The 12,188-nt window shown below is 46.0% G+C and overlaps 1 protein-coding gene across 1 annotated transcript; it reads right to left on the bottom strand.

Annotated features, from left to right (window-relative positions):
- Positions 1-10,039: 10,039 nt before the first annotated feature.
- IER5 (immediate early response 5) lies at positions 10,040-11,651 on the bottom strand. The gene has a single exon (XM_061630592.1). The coding sequence runs from the start codon at positions 11,455-11,457 to the stop codon at positions 10,669-10,671; it is 789 nt and encodes a 262-aa protein (XP_061486576.1). The 5' UTR covers positions 11,458-11,651; the 3' UTR covers positions 10,040-10,668.
- Between the last annotated feature and the right edge of the window lie 537 nt (positions 11,652-12,188).

Raw genomic sequence — 12,188 nt, 5'->3', positions numbered from 1 at the left:
GTGTGTGCACAACTTCCCCACACATATTTCTGCCAAACAAGCTCTCCACACACTTCACACCTGTCATCGCAATGGACATTTGCTAGTTACTAGAATAAAAACTAGTTTATGTAATTAGCAGAAGCAGGAGATACAGTTTTCCCTTGAGTGTGCCAGTTCAACTTGCAAGTGAGTGATGGCATATTTGAATGCTCCCATAATTTTTTTAAGTCCCTGCATGTAGAAAAATTAGTATCTCAGGTTGACATGCTCTATATCAGCCTTTCCCAACCAGTGTGCCTCCAGATGTTGTTGGACCACAATTCCCGTCTTTCCCGACCATTGGCAATGCTGGCTGAGGCTGATGGGAGTTGTAGTCCAACAACATCTGGAGGCACACTGGTTGGGAAAGGCTGCTCTATATGCATGCATTCTTGTGTGTTTCACAAGAGAGTATTCAAACAGGCAACACCCCTGTTCCTGCAGCCTGATGCAGTACAGACCAGGTAAAGCATTATCAGAAGATTGGGTTCTTGGAATTTGACCCAAGGGCCCATCAGTCCAGCATTCTGTTTCAAGGGGTAGCCAGCTAGATGCCCCTAAGCTTACAAACATGGCATGGACATAACAATCCTCCCTGTTTGGCCCCAGTCAATAGTATTCCAATACACTGCCTCTAAACACAAAAGTTCCAGCGAGCTAAAGATTGAGACAGCCAATACAATTGCTTTGGTCCCCTTCTTACGATATGGAAGCCACTGCAGTGCATCTCCTTCCCAAGCCACCAGGGGCAATGTGAGAAACCATGGGGCATTGGAGAAGTCTGTGCTGTGGATCCTCCCTATGCCAGCGTCACTCCTCTCCAAAATCGGAGCAATGCAGTAATGGAAAGAGTTGCAGCATAGGCTCCTCATACGACCCTAGCAGCATTATAGTGGCTCTCATGGACAACACAGAAAATGGAGGGAGGGGTCAGGGGGGTCCTCCATCTGTGCAAGCATACTCTTATCACCAATGGAAAGGGAAGAGTGCATGTACTGTGGGGCTGCCTCTGTATCTTATTAAAACCTGTATCACGTGTCAACATGAGGCATTCAAGTCACCTCACAATTAGGCATGGATAACCTATTCCCATGTTGGTTTTGCATGTGTTTATGCTTAAATCCAATCTGTCCTATTTCCACTTCAATTATGGATGCAACCTCAAACATTTTGGTACTTCTTAAAAAAAGCCAAGAACTATATCACAAAATGTGAAGTACTGTAAAAACCAGAAGATAACTGTGTTCCAATCTATACATTAAGTCCAGGAAGTGCAACTTCAGGTCAGTTCACTTAAAAATCTAGGCCGACCAAGATCTTCAAGCATCCTTACAACAAGATATTAAGATGTTCAGATATTTGAAAACACCTCCAGAACTGAAGAAGCTGCCACCCAGCACTATTCTAAACTTCACAAAAATGCAGGTGATATAGTTCTGCACACAAAAACAGCCATGATAGAAAGTTGAAATGGAAGAAAGGCACTCTTGTCAAAACTGGTGAACGTGATGGTGACAGTGCATGGCTACCTTCTAGGTTAATGCAACAACACTTGCTCAGGGCTAAAGTAATTGAATTTATTTCGGGGTAACTCCCCTCCCACTCCTGCTTCTCTTGTGGGCACAGTGGAGAGCACTGGGTTTGTGCCTAAAAGATATAGGACAGGAAACCTGTGCCCCCCTCCCATATGTGCTCGGAGGGTGGTGACTAGAACCAGGGCCTTTTCCGTGGTGGCCCCCGAACTGTGGAACAGCCTCCCCGATGAGGTGCGCCTGGTGCCGACGCTACTATCTTTTCGGCGCCAGGTGAAAACCTTTTTATACTCCCAGGCATTTTAAAGTGTGTTTTAATAGCATTCTCATTATTATTTTGTATTCTGGATGTTGTTTGGTTTCTTTATTATTTGTTTGTTTTGTTTTTTGATTCATTGTATTTATTGTATTTATACATTGCTTGTTTTTATCTTTTTGTACACCACCCAGAGAGCCTTCGGGCTTAGGGCGGTATATAAATTAAATTAAATAAATAAATAAATAAATATGTTGTTGGACTCCATCATCGCTGTTGGCCATGCTGGCTAGAGCTGATAGGAGTGGAAGCCCAACAGCATCTGAAGGTCTATAGCTTTCCCCTCCTGATCTAGGCCTTGTTCATACACAAAGCTTCTTGCTGGCCTTAGGAAAATAATTATTTTGCCCTCTATACTGATATACTAGAAATAAATCATACAAAAGATGGTTTATTCCAGGTCATAATAGTGTTGTAGACCAGGGATGGCCAAGTTCTGTAGACTAAGAAGAGACCACACTATTATCCAGACTGGAATAAGGCTAGCTCCCTGCTGAAGCTAAGCAGGGTCAGGCCTAGTCAGTGCCTGGATGGGAGACCGCTTGGAACCATATGTAAGCCGCTTTGGGTCTCTACCATGAAAAGAAAGGCAGGTTATAAATGTAATAAATGAATAAAATAAATACCATAAGGTATCACCTAGCAGTAATGGGTTCACAGAGCACATGTATTGAGGCTGAATCAGGTCAACAACAGGAATACAGATATGAAGTAATGTGACTCCTTTAAAATTCTCCTCAAGCGACGGATTGGCAATAAACTTCCCCCCCCCCAAAGCTCATGCTGTAATATACACAAAGAACATGCTCTTTTTATCTCAAAAATTTTCACAGCTGGACAACATAATTGGGCTATACTAATCATCCAATTGCTCGAGAAACCTTCTTCAAAAGCTCTCAGCAAACTGCGCATATTTTAGCATTAGACTTTAATGCATTCAAAGTGAATGCATGTGAACATCACAGGAGTAAGCATGTCTTGTTCTAGAGAGCATTGAAAGCAGAAGGCTGGAGGCTAATGATAGACAGGAACACTTCCCATTTAGCTTTAAGAATCTCTCATCCCCCATGTTTCAACACTTACTGAGATGACCGCTTAACTTATTCAGGTCAAGTGACTTTTACAGCTAGTAACTGGGTGGAGCTTCTCACTTCCTCCAACATCCTTACTCAGTAATTTCCACAGGAGAGACCACACCTTTCCCATGATTATTTTTAGCCTTGCTTTCCTTCATTCTTCAGACCTTGCACAAGAAGCCTACTTGGGATTTGTTATCAGCTTCTTCCACTTATGGTGCCAGACCCTGGCCTAGTTCTTGCTAACCTTTGTCTCAGACTGTACTATTGTAGACCACAGGTGAGGGCACACATGAATTCAAGTTTCAAATGTTGGGAGGTGCAGTGAGGCATATATATGTGCGAAAAACTCTTAATCTGCCAAAAATTGCTCTTCTACATGACTATAAAAGGATGCATTAGTAAAGCACAGTGTTAGAGATCTCACATGGTAATCCATTTTCTTCTTTCCTTCTCCTCCTCGCCCATCCTTCAAAAACAGCTGAGATCAAGAGGCAGCCTGAACTTTCATTCAGATACTCCACTTTTAAGCCTGTCACAAACTGGAATGTCAAGTAGGCAAGTTAAACAAGAAGGTCTCCAAGATTTTTTGTGTTTTAAAGAAAACTATACCTCTCACTGTTAAATTCCAGTAATATTTCTCACTGGAGCAAGTTAAAATTAGTCCAAAGAAGCATGCTGTTAACAGCTTGCTCCAGGACAATACAGATTCTATGTTGCACATCCTATGACTAAAGCAATACCCATTGACTGGTGGGAAACCTGTTGTCCTGCAGAAGTTTTAAACAGCACAGCCAGTGATCAGAATTGATGAGAGCTTTAGTCCAGCATGATCTGGAAGGCCGCAGGCTCTCCACCCCTCATGTAGGTCTTCTTCTTCCTTTCCTGCCACTTGGGACATCAGCAGACAAACAGCCGCACAGCTGCATCAAAAATGCATCTAACACTTTTTTCTTCTCTAGTGGTTTTTTTTTCATCAGTAGGTATCTCGCAGTATAGCAGAGCACTTTCCATCCAACTGAAAACAAGGTTGAGATGTTGTGGTTTGATAGAAAACAACGACAGGTTTGGGATGAGTTAAGGAAGCCACTAGTAATTCTGCCACCCCCCAAAACCTTTCACAAGAGAACTACTTACAGCAGTTTGTCTTTGGTCAGTACAGGCACAGATTACAAAGATGTATTGTTTCCTTAATCCTTTGTGCAATATTCCCACCCCACCCCATATGCCACTGCTCAAGAATTCCCCTCCTACTCAGGTTGCCTCTTATTTTCTGGGCCCTACTGCTGTATCTTTAACAGCAGCCCAACGTGGAAAAATATAGCAGGTGACTACATAGCGGGAACTCCATGCCATGAGAGAAGCAGCTCGAGAAGTGAAATTTCAGGGCCAAACCAGACTTTCCAATCGAGTAAAATAAAGGTTTTAGTTTTTAAAATTATAAACAGCCATAGAAGTGAGGGGATCAAGAACACAAAGTGGGGCTTAACCCTCCCCACCACCACAGTCCCAGTGAAAAACCACTGCCACCTTGAGGTGGTGTTAGGTCAAAACTAAAATTCTGAGCTGTCCTTTAACCTTACTCACCTCATGTTCACCCCAGGAAGAGTACAGAGCTGAGTCACATGAACCCACTGCCAGAGACCCAGGAAATAATGACAACAAGAACCTTTGACAAAGGGGACCCAGCCTGTCCAGCAAGGTGCCTTCCAGAAATGGGAACCCCGTTAATTGAAAGGGGTTCAGAATATAAACCCTCGAGGAGGGACTCCAGGCCAGGGGGATGAACTCCATAAAACATAAAGAATTTACAAGGTGGCATAAAGGTCATAACAAGAGTGGGGGAAGGAGAGCAGGGGGAGATGAACGAAATTGCCCGGGGCATGCTGCCCCTTTGTCAATCAGAATTTGCAGACTCCATACAGCCTTGAGATAAAGGCTGGACCCAGAGAGCTGAAACAACCAGGAAGAGAACACAAACAGAGACAGAGGGCTCATCCAGACGACTGTAAAATGTGTGACACACACGCTGTGTGTGCTTATTATTTTTTGGTCATCCAAATGACGTTGCGCGGTGTCACGCATTTTCACGGGTTAAACCCACTCCTTCCAATACCGGCAAAAATGCAATTTACTATTTGAAATCGGGAATTTCATTGGGACTTTTTTTCATTGGGAAACAGCAAACAAAAGGCAAAAAGTGAGGACTGTCAGCTGACAAACCGGATATGGAAACGGTGGATTATCCCGCTCCGTTTGGATAAGCCCAGAGTGTAAACAAATGCAAAACACATTCATGTGGGGAACAAAGGCTTCCATCCTTTGACACCTATCTGTTAAAGCTCAAGGAGCATGTGAAAAGCTGAATTCAGTTTACATTCTGGACCAAACTTTTTCCTGAAAAGCTTCCTGGGATGGGGGTCAGGTTAGGAGCAAATAAACCAAAATCAATTTTATTTCAACCATAATTCATTTTAACCCAACAGTGGTATTCACCCACGCTTCCACTGGTGCAGTGGATAAACACTGCACGCAGCGGATAAACACTGCACGCAGCTCACAGGCTGTTGTGTGTGTAAGCATACGTGCAGTATGTAGCCAAGCCCTTTGTTATTATGTTACAATACCTCTCTATGAACAGCACAGCAAATAATCAATCTGTCCCATCGTAGTGCCATTTTTGGTGAGAAACTTAACTCCATTCTGAACTCCACCTTCACATTTTCAGCTCTTAACCTCATTCTCAGACACATACCAACTGCATCAGGAGTCAGGACTGCTGGTCTACAGACCAGATGTGGCCCAAAGCATCTTTGGACTCAGCTCACAGTCTCCTTTCCTTCAGCCCTGCGTGAATGCGTGAATGGGAGCTCCTCCACCAGCCCAATTGCCATGGAGGGGGTAGTTTTCAGGGAGCTGGAGAGGGAAGGGTTAACCCTACAGGGAAAATTGTATCATGTCAAAACAGTAGATCTTGCACACTGCCATGATAGCAAAATGACTCACACACACACTAAGTCCTGGAAGGCATTACTATGACATTAGTAGGAAGTTTACCAGTATCTTATCTAAACAACTGAAGCTCTTTGGACAATAGTCAATGTCAGTATAGACCCATTGATTTAAGTAACATAAATCCATTAATTTCAACAGGTCTACTCTGGTTTGACACTGGTAATTACCCCTTGGTATTTTATCCCTCCCTTCACTTCTGGGTTCTCTTCCCTTCCATTCTTTTTTTAAAAAATGTCTCTTGCTCTTATTTATTACCATTATTTTTACCCCGCCCTTTTTCCAAAACTGGAACTCACGGCGGCTTCCAGATAAAAGCACACATATAATTAAAAACATACAAAAGTCTAGATTAAAATCGAATTAAACTATTTACAGTATTAAAACCATTCATACATACAGTTAAAATAATTCAAACTCAGTTTAAAATAATACAATTAGACAATAGCAATGCAGCACCCTTCAAGTCCTGTCCTTAACAGCTTTCAGTTCCAAAGGCTTGTTGAAATAAAAAAAGTCTTTGCTTGCCGACAGAAGGACTGAAAGGAGGGGGCCATTCTTGGTTCCCTAGGAAGGGAGTTCCAAAGCCTCGGGGCAGCCACCAAAAAGGCCCTATCTCGCGTCCCCACTAGTTGTGCTTGTGAGGACGTAAGTATTGAGAGAAGGCCCTCTCCTGAAGATCTCAGGGCCCAGGCAGGCTCATATAGGGAGATACGGTCTGACAGATAGCCTGAACCTAAGCCATATAGGGCTTTATAGGTCATCACCAGCACTTTGAATTGTGTCCGGAAACAGAGTGGCAACCAGTGGAGCTTTTGTAACATGGGAGTTGTATGGTCCCTGTAACGAGCCCCAGTTAACATTCTGGCTGCAGCACGTTGCACCAACTGAAGTTTCCGAACAGTCTTCAGAGGCAGCCCCACGTAGAGCACGTTACAGTAATCTAAACGGGATGTAACTAAGGCATGTGTCACCGTGGCCAGATCAGATGGCTCAAGGAACGGGCGCAGTTGGCACACTAATCTTAATTGTGCAAAAGCACTCCTGGCCACTGCCAAAACCTGAGACTCCAAATTTAACGCTAAATCCACCCAAACTGCGAACCTGCGTCTTCAGGGGGAGTGTAACCCCATCCGGCACAGGCTATATCCCTATTCCCTAATTCGCCTTACGACTGACCAGGAGCACCTCTGTCTTGTCTGGATTAAGCTTCAATTTATTTATTTATTTATTTTGTTGCATTTATATACCGCCCATAGCAAGTAGCTCTCAGGGCGGTAAACAGAATAGGATAAAATACATACATCATAAATACATAATAATAAAATCACAAAACATATAAGACACAATGAAAACAAAATACAATTGCCCTCATCCAGTCCGCCACTGATGACAGACACCAGTTTAAAACCAAGACAGCTTCCTTGGAGTTAGGTGGAAAGAAGTAGAGTTGGGTGTCGTCAGCATACTGATGGCACCCAACCCCACACCCCCGGACAACCTCTCCCAGTGGTTTCATGTAGATGTTAAATAGCATGGGGGACAAAACTGAGCCCTGAGGGACCCCACAGGCCAACAGCCAAGGAGTCGAACAGGAATCCCCCAGCACCACTTTCTGGGTTCGTCCCTCCAGGAAGGAACGGAGCCACTGTAAAACAGTGCCCCCAAGTCCCATCCGAGCAAGGCAGCCCAGGATACCATGGTCGATGATATCGAAAGCTGCTGAGAGGTCCAGCAGAACCAACAGGGACACACTCCCCCTATCCAGTTCTCTGCGTAGGTCATCCACCAAGGCGACCAAAGCCATCTCCATCCCATAACCAGGCCCGAAACCAGACTAAAATGGATCCAGATACTCCGTTTCATCCAGAAATCCCTTGAGCTGGGAGGCCACCAGACGCTCTTTCACCATCTATTCCTTTTACATTCCCTGGGTTGGGATTATACAAGTGGAATGTATGTATGTGAGAGAGACATTCAGGGAAGGTGGGTACCTTTGTCTTGTCTCATAACATGTTTCATCTAACCTTAATAAAGCCACAAAGAGAGATTGCCACAAGAGTATTGTTCTTTACTGCAGCTGAATAACAAAACTCTTCCAGAGAGCTCATTATGTCTCTTGGAACTGAATTCATTTTCAGAACAGCTTTTAAGAACCTGCTTTGAACATTGCCACCCATGAAGGTCTATACATTTGTTCCAACATCTCGAGCCACCAGCTTTTCTTCTGTTACTGCTCACACTGAAGGTAAACAGCGGTTGGAACAGCAAGCAAGAGCGACTTTTTTGGTTTCTGGTCTCTCATTAGTGAAGCTCCCTGAGGACATAAACTGCCAAGAGAACCACAGAACTTAAAGTGAGGGGTAAGGATTCCACTAGGAAGTCTTTTTCCAAACAGAAGCACCCCCCATTTTACTCTTAACCCACAGAGCACCCACCAGTTCCCATTTCTTCCTTCAACCTCCTCTCCTGCCTCACTACCCACCTTTACTGCAGGGACCTGACTTAACCCCTTTAACCCTGAATCGCCAACTGAAAAGAAACCTAGGTGTATGTACTGAATTTGCTCACATTTCTGTTATCTTTGCCCCCTGCTTTCCTCATATCCCACCCCTGCCCCCAGCTGACAAACTTAGATCTTAAGCTCCAGCAGAACAGGGACCTTTTAAAATGTATTCACCTGTAAAGCAACATGTTCACTGATGGTGCTATACAAACAGGATGCAATCCTGTTAATTGCACTCAAACACTTGCTCTTGTACTTAGATCAATTTTTTAAAAGTATTGAGAGAACTCCCCCTCCCAATTTACTATAGGACAAGCAGCATGTTTTAAGTTAAATCTCCCAAACTTGTTAAGGGCAATTCACCATAGGACAAAACAAATGAGGCTACGAAGGTGATTTAAAAGAAAAGGAAAAGGAATTTGTCTAGGATGTTCTAAGTACGGAATGGCACACCTTGGAGAGAGGGATAGAACCCCTAGTATCTGAACAAGTACCAGAACAAAGAATTTACCTCTATCACCCTTTGTCTTGCCTGTCTTAGGAAGGCTTTTTGAGGGGAAAGGCTGAAGGGGTCAAGAAAGCTTGGCCAAATGCAACTTGCATTTTGCATAACATCAAAGGGAAACTATGGGTCTGATCCAGGGCTGCTGTTCTGCTATCACAGCAGACTTATGCCTACTCAACTAAACATTTCACTCCTCTCCCCTGCAGCCTTCCCCCTACAAAGCAGATTTTAAGGGCATGTGGGGAAAGGAGAGGAAATCCCATTGTGCGAGATTTCCCCACACACAGCATGCTGGATTGCTATGAGAGTTGTTGTTAGTCCAGGCCTAGTTCTCACAAACAGGAGATGTAGTAGTAAGCCTTGTCTGGACTGTATTTCAGACCTCACATTGGTGGTGGTGGGGGCACACATAATGGATGCTCCTCTCCCACACAAAAAAATCTTCAGGCTGTCTCAGTAGATAAGCAATACTTACGTTTAACTGACTCCTTTTGTCATACAACTACAAGATACCACCATTCTTCTTCAAGTGTTGCGAATGGGTGTTTGAATCTTCCACAGCAGAAATGCTGGTATGCTATTTCAAGTATTGTGATAGTTGCCAGTATGATTTAGGGCTGCAATCACATGCTCACTTACTTGGGAACAAATCCCATTGAATTCTGAGGGACTTCTGAGCAAACATGTATGGGACTGGGCTACTAGATTCTTATGGACAAGAAATACAGTGACAGCTTTATAACCAGCCACAAAATGGTCCTCAATGTACAAGGTCTAATGTCATCAGGAGACGCTGTTTTGAGACAAACCCTACACAACTCCGTCAAAGGAAAGGGATTAGCTTCCTCTGCTCCAATAGAAATTGTCTTTATCAGTGATCCCAGTTGCTATAATCCAAAGTAGTGATATGGCTACTCCTGCTTATCCACATCTTTCTGGTGCCTCTGCTGTTAAAAACTGGGGGCCACTGTAGCCCTACAGTTATTGCTATTGGTTAGGAGGAGGGAAATCTCTACCTTCCACTCCTTCCCCAACTCCCAAGCCCAGAGACTGCAGAAACACAAGTGCACCTTTAACAATGTGAAAATATTTAATTCGTGTTACACACGCAAGTTACATGTTCATACAAAACCACATCAACTGGAGATATTGTACAAAGCGTCCATGACGACCCTCCCTCCCAACAGTCTTTATAAAACAAAGACTGGGAGTAATCAAAACCCCAGAGAACTCTTGAGCCATAGATCTGCAGACGCAATTAACACACCTTAACAGCACCACATCCATTCAACCTAGTGGTTTAGAAATGTTCCCTTCCCCCATAATGTAATCTTATGCTTACAGCAAACTTTCCAATGGTTATGGAAAAAAGTTAAAATGTTTTCATGCAGGCTGCAAAGTTACAACCAGAGGACCATCTCCCCGCCCCCTGTTTTAAGTGCTGCATCCTGCCCTGGTCCAGTCCCATTGCAAATGACCCCCCACCCCACCCTACCCCTCTGCTAGAGAAGGCGAGCCTTGTATGGAGCAAGTCCTCTGCTTCCATTGGATACCAAACCGAACTGCCCAGAGCAGTCAGTCTGCTTGAAATTCCAAACAAACCCCTCCGATCACTGCCTCAGTCCGGATCAACGTCCAGCCAACCCCTTTTCTGGAGTCCCAACATATGCAACCGGAGGAAGGCACGCCAGCAGGGAAGTTCAGAAAGCCACGATGGCGGTACTCCAAGGGCTGAGATTGCGGAGCATCGACTCGTCGCAACAAATCTGCCCGGGCTCAGCATCCGCCACTACTGCCGATTCCTCCTCCTCCTCCTCTATCTCCAGCCGCCTCCGCCGCCTGCCGTTCCTCCCGTCGCCGGAGGAAGACTTTTTGCTGAGCAGTCCTGAGAAACTGGAGTCGAAGATGCTGATGAGACTGGCCACGTTGCCCGTCTCCATGTCCTCCTCGTCTTCCCTGCGGGGCTTCTTCAACGGAGAGCCCCCCGCCGACGCTTCCTCGGCCGCAACGCCTCGTCGCACCGCAGAGCTCCGCTTCCTGGGGCAATAGGGCTGAGAAGGAGCTTCCGCTGGCCGCTTGCCAGCGCCGTCTGCTAAAGAAGCGCAGCAACAGCCGCAGCAGCGTGCCAACCGCTGAGCCTCCCAGTCCGGCGGGAGCTTCCGGGGCAACGGAGAAGCCCGCGGTTCCGAAGGCAGCGTCGCCTGCGCTGCTGGCAAAAAACCCCGAGGAGAAGAAGGAAAGAGGGGCAGCGGCGGGTGGTTTCCTCCATCCCGGAGTGGATCTGCACCAGGAGCCGGCGGTAAGAGGTCAGCAGGGAGAGGCGAAGGTGAGCAATCGAGCTCACTCAGGTAGGCTTGCCGGGCGCTGCGCAAGACAAGCGACACCAGAAGGTTCTTGTGTAATTTCACGCCGCCCCGCTGGCCCCGCGTGCTGTACATCTTGCCCAGCGAGATGCTGACGATGCGGTGCGCCTCCAGCTTGCATTCCATACCGCCAAATCCTATAGCGCAACACGCTTGCAAGAGATGACGCCGCCACCGCTCGTTAATCGCCACCCAAAACAAACCAGCGTAGCGAGCCCCGACGAACCCTTGCTAGCGCGCGCGGGCACAACACTCAACAACATTAAAGCACGCGCCCGCCGCTCTCTACTCCACCGCCAACTAAAGCCAGGCTGCTTGGAACGCGCGATTTTTATAACACCGCTCTGCGTCCCGGCCAATCAGAACGCCAGGAGATACCCGGCTTGCTTGAATTATATCTCCGCCCATTCCATCTAGCCTCCGGTGCGCGCGCGCGCGCTCGCTCGCGCCCGCCCCGTGCCCTCGGCCAATGAAGAGTGTGGGAAGAGGGTTCGAAAGGCCGTCGGCCTGGCCCCGCCCGCGAGCAGTACCGCTCTTAAAAGAGGCAGGGCGGAAGCAGGGGCAACCGGGCGGTTGGAGTTGCTCCTCGTGGAAGTGGAGCGAAGGAGACGTTTCACTTGGTGGAAGCTTACTTCCTCGGAAATAAGCCTCACTGAATTCAATAGCGGTTACGCCCTAGGAAGCGTATCTGTAGAATTGCATTCTTCCTTGCAGACGGAAACTTTTTAGCTCTGCCCACTCATTATGTCCCACCGTGACCTATATAGCTTTCTAGCCTTTTGTAGGTACGTTCTCCGCTCTTCTGTCAGGTCAATTTTCACAATTTTACACCCTTAGGAAACTGCTCTCAGTCTTTC

This window comes from Rhineura floridana, chromosome 6, assembly GCF_030035675.1.
Source record: "Rhineura floridana isolate rRhiFlo1 chromosome 6, rRhiFlo1.hap2, whole genome shotgun sequence".
In the NCBI taxonomy this organism is placed as follows: domain Eukaryota; kingdom Metazoa; phylum Chordata; class Lepidosauria; order Squamata; family Rhineuridae; genus Rhineura; species Rhineura floridana.
This window is presented reverse-complemented; position numbering and strand designations above follow the sequence as displayed.

Excerpts from the sequence above, each read along its gene's own strand:
- IER5 (XM_061630592.1), bottom strand. The coding sequence starts at position 11,457 with ATGGAATGCAAGCTGGAGGCGCACCGCATCGTCAGCATCTCGCTGGGC.